Source organism: Martes martes, assembly GCF_963455335.1.
Source record: "Martes martes genome assembly, chromosome: 4".
Classification (NCBI taxonomy): Eukaryota; Metazoa; Chordata; class Mammalia; order Carnivora; family Mustelidae; genus Martes; species Martes martes.
In genome coordinates, this window is record NC_137891.1 from 90,188,623 (window position 1) to 90,206,767 (window position 18,145).

The 18,145-nt window shown below is 45.7% G+C and overlaps 1 protein-coding gene across 1 annotated transcript in view; it reads left to right on the plus strand.

The window, feature by feature from the left end:
* NOTCH2 (notch receptor 2) overlaps window positions 1-15,618 on the plus strand; it is a 174,234-nt gene extending 158,616 nt beyond the window's left edge. The window contains exons 24-34 of the mRNA XM_080800930.1: window positions 608-720; window positions 1,671-2,176; window positions 3,507-3,854; window positions 4,587-4,729; window positions 4,928-5,138; window positions 5,570-5,666; window positions 7,073-7,241; window positions 8,133-8,434; window positions 9,202-9,349; window positions 9,988-10,085; window positions 11,015-15,618. Coding sequence (XP_080657056.1) covers window positions 608-720; window positions 1,671-2,176; window positions 3,507-3,854; window positions 4,587-4,729; window positions 4,928-5,138; window positions 5,570-5,666; window positions 7,073-7,241; window positions 8,133-8,434; window positions 9,202-9,349; window positions 9,988-10,085; window positions 11,015-12,403 — 3,524 coding nt within the window. The 3' untranslated portion in view covers window positions 12,404-15,618. The remainder of the gene's footprint in view (window positions 1-607; window positions 721-1,670; window positions 2,177-3,506; window positions 3,855-4,586; window positions 4,730-4,927; window positions 5,139-5,569; window positions 5,667-7,072; window positions 7,242-8,132; window positions 8,435-9,201; window positions 9,350-9,987; window positions 10,086-11,014) is intronic.
* Window positions 15,619-18,145: the final 2,527 nt, after the last annotated feature.

Here is an 18,145-nt window from a genome sequence, read left to right on the forward strand (position 1 = left end):
AGATTACAGAATGGCTAGAAAATGACTGAAAAGAGATATTACAGATGAAAATTCTCTGTAAGCTACAAATCACCACTTGGATGTGTTGGCCCAGTGTAGCCTCTGCTGTGAAGTTGACAGTTTTAACAAAAGGCACTGAATGGTTTTGGTAAATGTTTCTTTTGGTTTATGAAAGCTAAAATATCTGTGTGGTGCAAAAACAATGAATACTGTTACGCTAAAAAGAAATAAAAAAGTTAATAATAAAACTAGAGGAAAAAAAAAGAAAAAAAATTAAAAAGCTAAGGTGTCCTTTTCTTTTTCTTCTCTTTTTGTCAGATTAGAGTGATTTTTCACATCCCTGTCCACCCTGTTTTGTGAGTCTGTTGGGGATGTGTGCCACATATACTTACTGTGGGGCAAGACAGATGAGGATATTGGCCTGAGCCAGTGGTGGTCTAATTAGTGTTTTCCTCATCTTTTCATGTTCCCTTGGGCTTAGGACTCAGCTCACACCTCTTGCCCCATCCCTCACCGTTTGGCTAGCTCCGGTCCCAACAGCACTCTGTTCAGTAACTGCAGTTACTACTCCTCCCTTTTAAAACTCTTTTCTATTTTCTGCTTTAAGGTCGTCACTGTGAAACTTTCATCGATGTGTGTCCCCAGATGCCTTGCCTGAATGGGGGGACTTGTGCTGTGGCCAGCAACATGCCTGATGGTTTCATTTGTCGTTGTCCCCCGGTAAGTGCCATGTCGTCTATTTAAGGGGCATGCTCTCTTTCACACAGCCTGGATGAAGCTGAGATTAAACCTGATTTTTCCACACTCCATCTGGAACTTCTTGGTGTGGAGATTGATTAATTTTAGCTCCTTCACAAAAAAGTGCTGGGGTTTCCCATTTAAAGCTGTTAAGATACTCCCAGAAAGAGTGAGCTCCCTATTCTATGACTCTCAGTCTTTAGAAGCACTAAGAGAAATCCACAGGAAGTGGTGGAATATTCTCTTGAAAACAAGACTAGTGTCTCTGGCTTCTGGGTGTGCCAGAGGGTAGTCTTACCTCCCAGACTGGGGCAGAGTTGGTTGGAAATGCTACTCTGCTTATACTCCTTAGCAGGGACTATTTGGGAGCAAGCTGCTTATTATACTAGAAGGAAGCCTATTTTTAGCCATTTGGTGTGAAAACTCTTTGTCCTCTGCCAGGGGCTAAAACCTCCCTAAAACAGAGATCACTCTGTGTGAGGACATACCGAAGGGAGACCTGTGCAGTAACTTTGGTCTGGCTGAGCAGGAAGTATAAGAATAAAATGACACGGAAAGCTTATTAGATGCTCCAGACTCCTGAAATAACGTCTCTCTCCCCCGCCCCAAAACCCATTATATAAATGGTCTAAGGACAGCTAGGAAGTTGCTTATATATACAGTGTTATCTGAGTTTTATCCCACCTATGACCTGTGGATTTAATTTCTAGAAGTGAGTTCTTAAAGTGAACGAATTCTACATTCATGCCATGGAACCTTCATCTCTGACCTTAGGTCAACTTGAAGAGGCCTCCTCCTAGAACATGGTGCAGGAGGCTACATGGAGGGATCTTAGCCATGTGTCTAATCTTTATTGTCTAGAGGTATGGCAGAGAAGGGATTGGGAGGAAAAATGAGGCCCACTATCCTCATTTGTTCACTGATTTCCACAGGGATTCTCCGGGGCAAGATGCCAGAGCAGCTGCGGACAAGTGAAGTGCAGGAGAGGGGAGCAGTGTGTGCACACGGCCTCAGGCCCCCGCTGCTTCTGCCCCAACCCCCAGGACTGCGAATCAGGCTGTGCCAGTAGTCCCTGCCAACATGGGGGTAGCTGTTATCCTCAGCGCCAGCCTCCTTACTACTCTTGCCAGTGTTCTCCACCATTCTGGGGCAGCCACTGTGAACTTTACATGGCCCCCACCAGCACCCCTCCTGCCACCTGCCTGAGCCAGTACTGTGCCGACAAAGCCCGGGACGGCGTCTGCGATGAGGCCTGCAACAGCCATGCCTGCCAGTGGGATGGGGGTGACTGTTCCCTGACCATGGAGAACCCCTGGGCCAACTGCTCTTCCCCACTTCCCTGCTGGGATTACATCAACAACCAGTGTGATGAGCTGTGTAACACAGCCGAGTGCCTTTTTGACAATTTTGAATGCCAGGGGAACAGCAAGACATGCAAGTAAGAGTCCAGGGTCCCCAGAAGCTGAGGGAGACTATCACTAACACACATCAGTTCCTCGTTCTTGCTCCTAACCACTCCAGGGCTTCAGCCCAAGCTGCCTCTGCTGTTCAGACTGGTGCCCTGAGACCCTCTTCCTGGTGTCAGCCTTGCCCCGCCGCACGCTGCCCTGTGCTCCCCCTTACTGACAGAGGTCCAGGAATGCTCATGCGCAGCCACCCTCTCTCTGCCTCTCTCTGCCTTCTCACCTGCTGCTCTCACGACCTCCTAGGGGAAATAAGTTTTGGAAGTGGTGTTACCCATTCCCAGGCAGCCTCTCACATAATCTGCCTGCAGGATGAATGAAAAGGTCTGTACCTCTCTCTGTTTACCCCATCCCTTTCTTTTAGACAGGGTTTCCCCATCTAGGTTTATCAGGAAGCATAAACCAGATCAGGCTACTTAACCCTCGTAGTCGTTACTATGGCAGTTACAAGGTGCTTTATGGTTAAATAACAACTTTCCTTTTAGCTCTTCCATTTAATTTAACCTCAGTGAGCTCTCAACAATCTTATGAGGCATAATTACTGTCAATGGTCTTTCACAGGTGAGGGAACTGAGACGTGGGAGGTTGGAGAACTTGCCAGAGCACATACAGTTACTGCCAACTCCCAAATTCAATGAGCCAGTGTGGCAAGTTGTACCAGTGGCATAACTCTCAAGGGATGGGAGTGGGGAGGAGGGGGAGATGAAATGATTTGTGCAGCATTTAGATTTGGAGACTCAATTTCCTGTTCCCAGTATTTGAAAGAGACTCTATGTGCTCTGGCACAGATTTAAATCTGGTCCCGTGTATGGCATGCACCTCTCTGCACCTGCCTTCCAGAGCTAAGATTCAGTCTTGTTTGGGAAGGAAATGGGCCATACTGACATGATCCTCTGTAGAGCCCTGATGGTTCAGTTCCTGGAGGCATCTTTTACTTCCAGGAGTTCACTGTTAACTCACTAGGGATAGTGGATTTAAAAAAAAAAAGAGGAAACGTGTACCTGGTTGATTTTTGTTTCAGGTGTGCGGCTTTGCTTACAAATCTGACTTAACAAGATCACCAGCTGCCTGGGGGGCTGTGAGCCCTGCAGCATAGGAAGCAGCACAGTGTTTTTTCTCTTGTGGGGAGCACTAGATGATATGTACTCTGTGCTGTTGGGGATAGGAGATTCGGCAAAGGGACCTGATCTGGGCCACAGGAGATGGGTGGGGAAAGCCACAGTAGTTCCAAGTAGAGAACCAAATAATGCGGCAGTCTATTCTGAACTGTTTCCTTGTTCTCTCGCGCTTCCGCCTCCTGCCTAGGTATGACAAATACTGTGCAGACCACTTCAAAGACAACCATTGTGACCAGGGGTGCAACAGTGAGGAGTGCGGCTGGGACGGGCTGGACTGTGCTGCTGACCGGCCAGAGAACCTGGCAGAGGGGACCCTGATTATAGTGGTGCTCATGCCCCCGGAGCAGCTGCTCCAGGACGCCCGCAGCTTCTTGCGGGCACTGGGTACCCTGCTGCATACCAACCTGCACATTAAACGGGACTCGCAGGGGGCACTCATGGTCTACCCCTACTATGGTGAGAAGTCGGCTGCCATGAAGAAGCAGAGGATGACTCGCAGGTCCCTTCCTGATGATCAAGAACAGGAGGTGGCTGGGTAGGTGTTTGGTTTCTAGACCCCTTAAAGCTTACTTCTAAACTTCTTAAAGTTTATAAAGCTAAGTACTTTGATACACAGAGGTTATAACTGAACCTGTTAAAACGCAGAGCTCAGAGAAGTAGAACAGCCCACCAAGTGAGACAAACCCATTTGCCATTATGTGTGTTTAAAAGTAAAGGTTTGCCTTGGTCCTGGTATCCTGAGAGGTGCATTGGAGCAAGCAGAAGGCAGGATGTCAGGGAGGCCTCCTCAAATGCCAGAATCCGTAACCCTTTGCCAGGGTTGCCTCAGATCCCTTCAGTACTACTCTTCTTTTGTGATAATCATTGCCTTCTATTCATAGAAGTCTTTATAATCATCTTAAATTGTGTCTTTGCACCCCACTTTTTGTTGGTATATCCCACAATTCTAGCTAGCTAGGATCCAGATGCAGAGACAAAGGAGAATGAGAACCAGCTTTACCCACTTTCCTCACTTGATCTTGTGTTGCCTCAGTCAGAAGGCGCAGACTCAGCCAGGCCAAGGAAGGTGAGACAGAGTCCAAGTGGGAATTAGTGGTTAGGATCTGAAGGGACAGGATCTTAATTTCTAAGATCTTTCAAGGAAGCCTCACAGAGCTGGAGAGCCCAGTGCTGAAGGTGAGGAAGGAAGGCTCATGTAATCCTTTTTAACTTCGCTGTTTAACTGACACCTTTCTGTTTTCTCACCATCTCCCTTGGCATCCCACAGCTCTAAGGTATTTCTGGAAATTGACAACCGCCAGTGTGTTCAAGATTCAGATCAGTGTTTCAAGAACACAGATGCAGCAGCAGCTCTTCTGGCTTCTCATGCCATCCAAGGGACCCTGTCCTACCCTCTTGTGTCTGTCGTCAGTGAGTAGCACTGGTGTTAAGGGGAAAGTTTGGGGCAGGGGAGGCGTTACTTGGGGGCAGGGAGAAAAGGGCACACTTTTCAATGTGCAGCTCTGTTTTTCAGGGCTGGTGATGTCAGTCAATCCATGCCTTCTAAATGAAGTTATGCTAATATTGAGAGGTTTATTCAGCACTTTCCCTGTCCCTCTGCACTTCCAGGTGAATCTCTGGCTCCAAAACCCACTCAGCTTCTGTATCTACTTGCTGTGGCTGTTGTCATTATCCTGTTTATTATCCTGCTGGGAGTAATCATGGCGAAACGAAAGCGTAAACATGGCTCCCTCTGGCTGCCTGAAGGTTTTACCCTTCGCCGAGACTCCAGCAATCACAAGCGTCGTGAGCCAGTGGGACAGGATGCTGTGGGGCTGAAGTAAGATGGTTTACCAGCAAACTACTATTGACAGTAGTAAAAAGCAGGGATAGATCAGAAAGGAGATCTTGTTGAATTGTGATTTTAAATTTCAAGCTCTGGCGATACCACGTTATCACACTTGACCATGATTCTGAATTCCTGCTGAGTGACGATGAAATAATAGAGTCCGGATGCTTCTGTTAAGTACATATTTAAGTGGTAGTGCTCAGCTTCTTTGTAGAGGCATACTTTTGTTGTAAGCTCTTGATCCGTGGGAAAGGAAAGGACTTCTACTCAGGCAGTGGGACATAAAATACTACCCACCCTTTCTGGGCCACAGCCCCTGAAAATCTTTGAGGATAGCCATAGAAAAGTATTAAAAACCACTATATTAGTTTACGATATAACCTCTGCTCTTGTTTTTTACCTTCTTAATTTTGTCCTGTCAGAAATCTCTCTGTGCAAGTCTCAGAGGCTAACCTAATTGGTTCTGGAACAAGTGAACATTGGGTTGATGATGAAGGGCCCCAGCCAAAGAAAGCCAAGGTAAGCTGGCCATGGTAGAACCACCATTGTCAGCCACTATCTGGTCACACTTCATATTTCTGTCTTTTGGTATCTGGAGTGTCCCAAATGGGAGAACAGGGTGATAGTCTTTATATGCTGCCCAGGCAATGGCTAACCCCGGTTGTCCTGAAAGGTAAAAATTGTTATGTCATCAATGGCCTTGGGTTTCCTCCATATGTGTTTCAGTAAGAACTCTTTAAAAATAATAAAACAGACATGGCTTCTTCCTTCAGAATCATGCTGATGGTAGCCAAATAAGGACTGATGTGTATTAAAACTTACTTCTTTTTTGGCTAGATCTCTCTCTTATCCTCTCTGGATAGTCCTTCTAGAAAGGAAGTTGTAGATACACAGAAGAAAGGCAGTGACCATTGAATTTGAAGGTTCTGCATCTTGAACCCAGAAAATTAAAACCATATAGAAGTAAGAGGTAGATCAGGCTGAAGCTGATATAAAAAAGGAGACCATCCATCCATACCTGTACATGGCTGGGATATGCATATATCCATGATATTCTAAAGTGGCTTGAAGATATGCATGCTTGAGGAATACAGGGATGCAGTACTGGATGACGGCAATAACATTGCTTTAGTTACAATCAGAACTGGATTTGGATCCCAAACTCTGCTACTTGGTAGCTAGAAAATTACTTAACTTCTTTGTAACTGATTGTCATTATCTGTAAAATAGGGAGTTGTGAAGATAAAATATGGCAATACATGTAAAGTGCCCTACCCATTTTCTATCACATAGTAAATATTCAATAAAGGGTAACTGCTTTTTAAATTAGTATAGTAATTATTGCCCAACAAGTATATCCCTGGTGCTTGCTATGTGCTGGGCACTGTGTTAGGTAGAGGGAAGTTGTGTTGACTAAGGCTTATTTCCTGTCTCATGAACCTTACTCTCCAGTGGTAGAGACTGCCATGTAATGGCTTGTAAGCACTTAACACAATAGTTAAGTAGAGGTAAGCAGAGAGTGCTTTTTGGGACCCACCAGAGGAATTAAAGTCCAATTCTATTTGAAGGGTAGGTAGGAGTTAGACAAAGACATGGCAGACATCAGGGACAACACAGGCAAAAGTCCAGAAGCAAGGAAATGGTGCTTTGGGGATCTGTAGACAGCGTATTTGGTAGGTGAAATAGATGGCATATTAAGGCTGAAGCCTGGAGTTTGGGATGGGGAAGTTGAGAGAGTTGTATGGATGGTGTAGAAGAGGGTGACAGGACCCACCTCCTGGGAGCAGCAGGAAGCTGGTGTGGATGATGCCCTGGAGGGTGGAGTAGAAGGACAGAGAAATGAGTGGAAGACTCTGGACTAGCTCCTTGTCCACAGTTCCTAATGGTGGGCCAGGTCAACAAGGAGCACTGTTTTCCTCTGTCAGGCTGAAGATGAGGCTTTGCTCTCAGAGGAAGATGATGCCATCGATCGACGTCCATGGACACAGCAGCACCTTGAGGCTGCAGATATCCGCAGGACACCGTCGCTGGCGCTCACTCCTCCACAGGCGGAGCAGGAGGTGGACGTGCTAGACGTGAATGTCCGTGGCCCAGGTCAGCAGCCGCAAGCCTCCCCCTTTCCACCTGCCATGCCTGCCCTTGGTTCTGGGTTGTGCCTGTGTCTGCTCCACTTGGTGATATGCCCCCTGCTGATTGCACAGATGAAATCAGCATGAGGAAATGAATGCTTAGGGAATACAGGCATGCAGAAATCATAAACCTGTGTGAGAAGAATGGAAAGTTTCACATTGTCTCATGTACAGCACGCTTGGGAATAGGTAGGCTGATTATATGGGAAATATTTTAGTAGTTTAGAGAAGTAATATCCCAGGGGTGCCTGGGTGGCTCAGTGGGTTAAAGCCTCTGTCTTCAGCTCAGGTCATAATCCCAGGGTCCTGGGATCGAGCCCCGCGTTGGGTTCTCTGCTCAGCGGGGAGCCTGCTTCCACCTCTCTCTCTCTCTCTCTCTCTCTACCCCCCTCTCTCTCCGCCTGCCTCTCTGCCTATGTGTGATCTCTGCCTGTCAAATAAATAAATAAAATCTTAAAAAAAAAATAGAAAAGTAATATCCCAAAGCAGAAGGATAGAAAATTAGTTTAGTTGATACCTTAGTGCATATCATTCTATTAACACTGGACATTTTAAAATGTGGCCCAGTTTAAAATAACATAGCACTTAGGAATTTAAACACAAAGATTTGTTTAACTTAGAGGAGAGCCCTAACTTAGACTCTTACTTTCCCATTACTCTTCACAGAAAGGACATTATTAGAGGAAAAGTAGGTGGCAGATATAAAACTAATTGCCAGTTACCACGGGGAGCCTAGGGATTTTTTTCCCCCACAAGAATAACTTTATTCAGATGGAACTGTTCCAACAGTTGGGCTAATTGAACATTAATGTCCTTCTCCTCCTTGAATACTTTTTGGAAAATTCCTTTCTTATAGATGGGTGCACCCCACTGATGCTGGCTTCTCTCCGAGGAGGCAGCTCAGATATGAGCGATGACGATGAAGATGGAGAGGACTCTTCTGCCAACATCATCACAGACTTGGTCTACCAAGGTGCCAGCCTGCAGGCCCAGACAGACCGGACCGGTGAGATGGCGCTGCACCTTGCAGCCCGCTACTCAAGGGCCGATGCTGCCAAGCGTCTCCTGGATGCAGGTGCAGATGCCAACGCGCAGGACAACATGGGCCGCTGCCCTCTCCATGCTGCAGTGGCAGCTGATGCCCAGGGGGTCTTCCAGGTAAAGAACAGGACTAGGGCTGATTCCCTGTGGATCTATAATGTTTCCTCTTTGCTGAGGCACTTAATATCTGATTACATTCATTCAAAAATTCTTTGAGAGAACAGAGTGGGTGGTGGAGTCCTGCTTGCTGGGCAGAAGAGCAGGAAAAGAATGGCCCCAAGCTAACCTAACTCTAACAGCCAGATAACGATAGAGCCAACAGCAGATTACACCAGTTTCTAATTTTTAATCATTGTCCTTTTTGATGTGCCCAAATGCCTCCCAGGTGAATAGATCAGAGGGGAGAGGTACCTGTTATGACGCTTTTGACTAGTATCAGCTTCTCCCTGTAGATTTATCTGGCCATATGGACTTCCAGCTGCTCCTTGGTGGTTTTCTTGATGTGAATTTCCAGTGTATTTCTTGTTGCCCTTTTATTTTACCCTTGTAAGGAAACTGGAAGCATTCTAGTTCATCTTAAACTAGACACCGTAATTGAGGTTGTGATATTTTCCCACATCCCTCCTTTCTTTAGAACGTAGAAGGCATCACTTTCCATGAGCCATTGTCCCTTGAGCACTCATTTGTTCGTTTGTTCATTCATTCATTCATTCAGTATTTACTGATTGAGTATGATAAGAGTCTTGGACACCAAGATAACAAGCATTCCCTGCCTTCCAGGATCTCACAGCGTAGCATCAGCTCTGTTGCTCTTGTTTCTTCTCTTAGCTTCATTATTTCTTATCTCCAGGTGACTCTCTTTTCTGTACTTTTTCATCTTCTAGATTCTGATCCGCAACCGAGTAACTGATCTGGATGCCAGGATGAATGATGGCACTACACCACTGATCCTGGCTGCCCGCCTAGCTGTGGAGGGAATGGTGGCAGAACTGATCAACTGTCAAGCAGATGTGAACGCAGTGGATGACCATGGTAGGGCCAAGAGGCGGGGAGTCAGACTCTTGCCTACAAAGCATGCCTCTGAGGGGAAAATCATTATACGATCCTTGTAGAATTTCCCAGATTTGAATCCAGCATAGACTCTTTGTTCTTCCTTTCAACATTTTGAGTTCAGAGAACTATGCCAGTGGGAAGTTCATAGGCAAAGATAGGAAGAGATTTCTGGTAAGGGTTCTTGGATCTCACAGCCAGCCTGTGAAAGGCTTGCCTTTGTGGGCTCCCAGGCATACCACGCTCAATATGAGGACTTGTGAACTTACTTCACTAGAGGGCTGTGGACAATATCTTAAATAGACATTCTGGTGTGTGCTAAGTAGATAGGTTCTTGTCCTCAGTGTGGGATTCTATCATGGGGAGGATGTGGGTACCATAGACAAATGATCCTTTTACCTACGTGTCTTCTGAAAGCTAGGCAGCTTGTATTAAAGTATTTCTGGAACAGAAGAAAAGTAAGATAATACTTTGGTTTTTTCCCATGGGCCCCTAGAGACAACTGGCTCGCTGCTCTCTGGGAAGTTCAAAGTTTCCTCATATAAGTCATGATGCTTTTTTATACTGAGTAGGACATGTCCCTCTACTCTGTCGGCTTACAAAAATGTTTTTCCCTCTAGGAAAATCCGCTCTTCATTGGGCAGCTGCTGTCAATAACGTGGAGGCAACCCTTTTGCTGTTGAAAAACGGGGCCAACCGAGACATGCAAGACAACAAGGTACAGTCTGGGCTCTGAGCTGGAGGGCAGACCTCACAGTGCCTCAGGTTATGAAGCCTTCCCTTTTCTCCCATAGCTCCTCTTCTGATGAATTCAGACAGAGAGGGACACAGGTTGGACAGGAGCTGGCTCTGAAGAGCTTGAGGGGAGGATATTGGGCTTACCCAGGGAAGTGTCCGGAGTGTGCCCTCTGCCTCCGCAGTACTCAGTCTGAAGCAGGCCGCCCTTTAGATAATGTCATCGTAGCCTTCTCTGCCTTTCTCTTCTTTGACATTGCTCTTTCTCCTCTTCTCTTTTTGGCTCATGCCCAATTCCTTTTCTCTTGTTCATTTCCATTTTCTTTGCTGTGGCTCTTGTTTTCTGTTCTTGGACACCACGGGTATTTTCCTGTTTGCTTTTCTTCCTCTGAGTCTTAGGTCATGTTTCCCCCTCTCTTGCTCGTCTTATCTTTTGTATTTCCTCTTTTCCCTTATTTTAATGCTTTCTTGAACATGTTTAGTTTCCTTTTGCTTTTGCTTTCCCTTTTATTTTCCCACTTTAGGTTCTTCCCCTCCTACCTTTCTTATTTCTAACTCCTTATCCTCTTAGAACTCTATTTTGGTAAGCTCAGTGGTCTTTTAATTAAATCTCTGGCTCAGGGGCATGCTTTATTTCCCATATTCCCAACTAAGGAGACATCGCCCTCAATGAGGCAATACTGCTTCTTGGAGAAGGATAAAATAATCTTACTCTTTTTACGTATAAAGCCACAGATATCCAGTCAGTACACAGGCAGAAAGACATTTTATCTGTGGTATTAAAATTTCATACAGGGAGGCAGTTAGGAAAAAAATATCTGTGGGTTTGATAATAACAAAAAGTTTGAGAAACACTGGTTTATTCTCAAGAGTGTTGCTAATTTTGATGTGCTATGTGGGCCTTTTCTGTAGGAAGAGACACCTCTGTTTCTTGCTGCCCGGGAGGGAAGCTATGAAGCAGCCAAGATCCTGTTAGACCATTTTGCCAATCGGGACATCACAGATCACATGGATCGTCTTCCCCGGGACGTGGCTCGGGACCGCATGCACCATGACATTGTGCGCCTCCTGGACGAGTACAATGTGACACCAAGCCCTCCAGGCACTGTGCTGACTTCTGCCCTCTCACCTGTGATCTGTGGGCCCAACAGATCTTTCCTCAGCCTAAAGCATACACCAATGGGCAAGAAGCCTAGACGACCCAATACCAAGAGTACCATGCCCACTAGCCTCCCTAATCTTGCCAAGGAGGCCAAGGATGCCAAGGGTAGTAGGAGGAAGAAGTCTCTGAGTGACAAGGGTCAGCTGTCTGAGAGCTCAGTGACTTTATCCCCCGTTGATTCCTTAGAGTCTCCTCACACATATGTTTCTGACACCACATCCTCTCCAATGATTACATCCCCTGGAATCTTACAGGCCTCGCCCAACCCCATGCTGGCCACTGCAGCCCCCCCTGCCCCAGTCCATGCACAGCATGCACTCTCTTTCTCTAACCTGCATGAAATGCAGCCTTTGGCCCATGGGGCCAGCACTGTGCTTCCCTCAGTGAGCCAGCTGCTGTCCCACCACCACATTGTTCCCCCAGGCAGTGGCAATGCGGGGAGCTTGAGTAGGCTCCATCCCGTCACTGTTCCAGCAGATTGGATGAGCCGCATGGAGGTGAATGAGACCCAGTACAATGAGATGTTTGGGATGGTTCTGGCTCCAGCTGAGGGCACGCACCCTGGCATAGCTCCCCAGAGCAGGCCGCCTGAAGGGAAGCACATAACTACCCCTCGGGAGCCTTTGCCCCCCATTGTGACTTTCCAGCTAATCCCCAAAGGCAGTATTGCCCAACCGGCAGGGACTCCCCAGACTCAGTCCAACTGCCCTCCTCCTGTTGCAGGCCCCGTGCCCACCATGTACCAGATTCCAGAAATGGCTCGTTTGCCCAATATGGCTTTCCCCACTGCCATGATGCCCCAGCAGGATGGGCAGGTTGCTCAGACCATTCTCCCAGCCTATCATCCTTTTCCAGCCTCTGTGGGCAAGTACCCCACACCACCTTCACAGCATAGCTATGCTTCCTCAAATGCTGCTGAGCGAACACCCAGTCACAGCGGTCACCTGCAGGGTGAGCATCCCTACCTGACACCATCCCCAGAGTCTCCTGACCAGTGGTCAAGTTCATCACCGCACTCTGCTTCTGACTGGTCAGATGTGACCACCAGCCCTACCCCTGGGGGTGCTGGAGGAGGTCAGCGGGGACCTGGAACACACATGTCTGAGCCACCACGCAGCAACATGCAGGTTTATGCATGAAAGAATCTGCCTCCAGTGTAGGGACAGAGCTGCCCATTGTAAATGCTGCTGAGGAACAAATGAAGGTCATCCGGGAGAGACATGAAGAAATCTCTGGAACCAGCTTCTGGAGGCAGGAGAAAGAAGATGCTTTTATCTTTTAGATAATGCAAGGAAAGCAGTTTTGTCAGCTTCACTGGGTATCTGCAGGATTTGGGTTCGGGGGAACATGGCTCCTTTTAATCTCTTACCTATCAAGCCAAGTTTGTGGAAGTGCAAAACGAGTATAAGACTTGGGACCATGTTTACTCTTTTCTATTTGGAGGAAAGAATGGATGCCTGTCATAGCCCAGACATTCTTGCAGTTTGGACTGCATTTTAAGCCCTGGGGGCTTCTGCGATATCCATGAGAAGATTCTACAGAACGGTCCTATTCGAAATTGTACCCTGGAATTCTGCCTACGTTGACCTGTCTCATCTTACCTTCCTTGGAAATTCTCTTGACTTCATTTGGTGCTTTACTTTTTGCACCTCTCTGTGGTTGTGCACCCCTGCCCCTAGCATGTTTGAGGGCAAGACCCTTGTGCTTTTAATCATTCCTGCTCTGGAAAGCAACTTCAGCCTCCTTTCTCTTCTTTTCCCAGTGTCCCCAGGAATATCACAGGGTTTGTTTTGGTTATGGTTCTCAGCATATACCTTTCAAGTATGTTTCTTTAGAAAACAGATCTCTTGCAGTCTCCTACATAGTATCATTCCTACAAGAGAAAGAGGGGCAAGATAGTTTTCTTTGAACTCATTCTGGGGACAGAAGACCCTTTCAAGAGACTGCACCTTAATTCTCTTGCCTGCATGCAGGGTTTTACATAAACCTTACCAGGAAGAAGGATGAGAATTGGCTGTTTTTCCATTTGTGGGCCCTAGTCAGTGTGAACTTTTATCCTTGGCAGAGCAGGTACTATGACACCCTTAAAAAAAGGAAAAAATTGGAATGTTGGAATGACCAAGAGATAAGCTAACTCATGTGAGAAGTGGTTACCCACTGTCAGGTTCCTCTCCTTCCTGCCCAGCATTCCACTGATGCCCCGTGTGAAACACATTTATTCCCAGATCTCGGAACCCCCGGCCCACTTCACTCACTCATCCAGCAGGGGAAGCTGGCCTTAGCTGTTGAGCCTTTCCTTCCAGATATCTTCATAGAAGATGTTTCAAATGATGCTCCCTCGCCATGAAGAAATGAACTCTGCTCAGTTCAAGGGACCCCGTGACAGCTGTGTTCCTTTTGCGGGGGGACTGCAGTCTCTACCTCCTGAGCCTGTTTCTGACCGCACGCCCACTCACCAGTCTTCCCTCCACAGTGTGCACTTGGAAGTTATGGTGTACCTACGTAGGTTCTTGCTGTACACATGGATCTTCTGTGTTCAAGCACAGGAAACAGAAAGCTGGCCTAGTTTTCTAAAGTCCAAGCCAGCCCTATAAAAAAGTTGGAACCATGATGCAGCCTTTGCTGTGTTTTTGCTACCATTCCTTTTCCTTCATGGCAGTCATGACATTCCCTTTTAGGCAGTTAACATAGAAACTTACCAGGATACTTTCCTTTCCTAGAGTCACCTTCTAGATGATGATGGACAATGAAAGACTTACCGTCTTTGTCATGCTCGTGCTGAGATTGTGATTATGTTGTACTTGAGTCTGCTTTCTGTTTGTGGTCTTGGCACCTTCTGTGACCCTCTGTCGAGGGCAGACGCATTCTAGTCAATGCTAGAAATAAGAGGAAAATAGTTTTCTTCCTCTTCTCCCTGATGCTCCCTTCTACCTGGTGCTATGATGTCATGACACCTGGGAAATTAGTTCTGCTGGGGCATTTTGTAGATATTGACAAGTGAATTTCCTATTCTGTTTTCGTCTGAATGATAGTCTTTGTTCCTGCCTTGGCTAGGAGTGCCCATCAGAGCATCCCACTTAACCTGATTTGTCTGTGGCCCTGTATGTCTGTTAACATGGCAGTCTACAATGTTTTGGGTTTTGGTTTTTTTTTCAGTCGTGCCCAAGTTCATTGAACCAACAAAAATAATTAGTTCTGCCCCAATATGAGTAGACTTCATTCTGTATTTTATTCTCTCACATGGCAACTCTACCAGCCCTTTCATAGCATGTAATATTTTATCTTTTGAATGGTGACTCTTTACCTTGGACCCACTGTTAATTCACAGGTGGGGAGAACCTCTCTGCATGGACCAGTGTGGACCCCACCACATCTGCTCTCTCTGTTATCCTGTCTCATCCTCACTTCCTGAAAATATCAGCCTCTGACCCAATAGCTTGGCTCCTCTGTAGCCTCCTCCCTCCCCAACCACAGTGCAGGCCTAACTCGTGTATTTTTCCTTCTTGGGATCCTTTGGGTTTGGAGGAAGGGACTGTGAAAGCTGCCATTACAGACAAAAGACAACAGGCTTCAGTGATGAAGAGGAAGACACTGCCTTTCAAGCATTTATGAATCCCTTAGTTTGTAAGAACCCTTGAGTTGTATAGTGCCTAATAAAAGAGAAGGTGAGATGGAGAATCACTTTCTCATTTGGGTTCTGAATTAGAGACTAAGTTTTTATAGGACATATCTTTTATGCCATGTATAGGTCACCCCCCATTTTTGGTTTATTTTTATTTTTATAAATTCTTCCTTTGGCTCCTGTCTGCCTTTGGGGGTAGATTTTTCTATTTGTTTCTTCTATTTTGTGTTAAGCATCATTTTCTGACTTATATGATGGTGAGGGAGGGAAAGGTGTAAGGGTAATAGAGTGAAAGACTTTGATGTAAGCAATCAGCCATGATGCTCAAGCCCATTATACCATCTTATTATCACATTTGCTGGTACACAATTCTTGCATGGAAAAGAACCAAAGGTATAATGTTTTGTTGGCAGGCAGCTTGGAGATTTTGGTTTTAACCAACACATTGAATGTATGATGAGTATTTGAGAGAATACAATTGTATGACCTGACGCTCCCACTTATAACTGTTTGGTACTATGGCTCCTTCCTTGTGTACATTTCTCTTAAAAGTGATATTATATCTGTTTGTATGAAAAACCCAGTAACCAAGAAAAATGACTGCATGTTCCTAACTATGACATAGTAAGGAAAATGCATAATGTTTTTACTTTTCAAAGTTGCATTCTAAGGTAGTTAAGATGAAATTTATATGAAAGCATTTTTATCACAAAATAAAAAAGATTACGTGTCAAGCTCTGTGGCATTGCATTTTTTACTTTCCATTCCTGTGTCCCTGGTCTTGCAATGATATACCTGATGATGTCAGAATTTGCTGAGAGAGAAATAATTTTCTTTTCATTCTGAATCCCACAAAGCCCAGCACTAGGTATCTTTTTTTTTTTTCTTTCCCCAGCCAGATTGTAAAGAAACGCTTTTGAGGAAAAAATTTCTGTCAAACAGGAAGCATCACAAGACTGAGTCACTTTTCTGTGTACTAGATGGTGACAAATAGACACTTGCTCAGGACAGAGTGCCTGCCAGTGGAGATGGAGAGTGTTTGCTAAAGCCAGAATTTAAAAACATAGTCAAACTAATAACACCGATGACGCTGTTACCTAAACCACATTGTTCCTCAAAGTAAATTTTGTATATCACTTAATATATACAATTCTAAAATAGTATTTTGCCTACAAATATGTTACCAAGTTCCTTTATACATTTCCTTGTATAAGTCAGTCAGGGAGACATTTCAACACAGATACTTGACATTGGTGATATTTATGGAATTAGCAGTCTTGTATCAATTTTAGCATTGAGCTTATTTCCATATTCTGTTAGCTTTTCAGAAACTTCTGAATCCCACATATGTAATTCTAAACAGTAGACATATTTGTTTAAATGACTGGAAATCTTATGATATGCTTCAGTTAAATAGTTGGAGAAGCATTATTCAGGATCTGGACAAATACATCTTCACACAACTGACAGTCCATGTTGGTTACCCAGAGAGCATTATAATCTCATATAACACACAGTTAAGCCTTCACCTTCGGTTTTGTAATGGTGTAAAAAGAAAATGAATTTGAGAGCTAAGGAATGACCAGCCAAATCTGGTCATCTGGAGGCTGGCCTCTCAGAGCTGGACTTTCCTCCTCAGACAAGTTAGGAACAAACCCTTGCTGGAAACCTGCTTTCATGGATCTGAGCTGCAGGCCGCTAGCTCGCTCACCACATCCTACCCCTGTAATTGCAGGCCTACAAACCTAGCCCTTGACTGTGGCAGGAAGATCCAGGCCTCTCCCAACCATGAAATCCAAGGAGGGAGATCAGGGCCGGAGACCAAGGGCTGCCACATCACATGGCTTGAACAGGAGACTTGGACACCAGGCCACAGTCAGGCCAGGGAAGGGACGGGTGTTTCCCTCAGTTGTGTGGCCCAAGAAGAGGGGGCCGAGTACACCTTTCAGAATACAAGGAACACAGCAACCACCCCTAATGCCCACACACAGTCCAAGATGTGATGGGCAGTGGAGGAACTGAGCTTGCTTACTGCCTCTGCTTCTGCAAGCTCTCCCTGTGAACACTGCTCTGGGCCAGCTCTGCGTGTGGTCGGCTCCATCTCCTCACATGCCTGACAGTGTTTGCAAAAGCCCTGAAGATAGAGTGTGTGTAAAATGTGTGAGTAGGTGAGGAGGCGTAGGGGTGTGAGTGTGTGTGAAACAGAAAATACAACTCTTCTTTTGACTTGTAGCTTAGCGAAACACAGCAAAAGCATTTACAGCAGTCAAGTCCTACCTGCCAAGTGTGGGCAAACTCCAATCGGGATAACTCTAGAAAGACTTACTTACAAAACGGCCACTTAGGAAGTGTGCACGGGTGAGGTGGAGGGGAACTCTGAGAGACAATGTAGAAAGTGCTGGCTAGCACAGCAGAGCTATGACTACTGGGTCCAAAGGGATGAAGCCGGGAGAGGTTACTGGAACCTGGAAAGAGACCTGTAGAGCAAGTGACTTCAAGGGAAAAAAAAAAAAAATCTTTTCCTAGTTCCTTGGCAATGTTGAGCTTTAGTTTCTATGTTAGAGCTTAATAATCACAAAATTTGGTGCATATATTCAATAAATTATTTATGAAGAATAAACAACAAAAAAAGAAAAGCTGTGACTTTTTTTTAAATTAACATATAATGCATTATTTGCTTTAAGGGTACGGGTCTGTGAATCATCAGTCTTACACAATTCACATCACTCACCATAAGAGCTGTGACTTCTGTCAGGGAGCGCAGGGAGCCCCAGGACCCTCCACAAGGAGGAAGCCAGGGAATGAGAACTCTGATCTCATTCCCCACCCAACTTCTACCCAGACACTGCTGAAGCAGTGGAAGTCTGGAAATACAGGAGCCTGTGGAATTTGATCCACTGACACATGTCAGCTTCCTGGGGTGGAGAGCTTGGTAGAGAAGGGAAAAGAGAGTGGACCTGCAGATGCAAACATATCCTTATCCAGAATATTCTTCCTACAGCTAGCACATTTCTAAGAAAGTTCTATGGGCAGCCGCCATTGATGTGTCAAGGCAGGACACACAAAGTAAAAGGAATTAGGTATCGATAATCCCTACTCGACTTCTTTTCCCCATCTCCTAGTGTGTTTCTTCACCACTTTGGCTTTGAGCACTCAAAATGTAGACGATCATCAGCAGTAGAAGGGACAGATCATGGTACGTCCTCTCAATGGAATACTACACAGAGATGAAAACAAAAACAGGCAGCCACATGAAGAA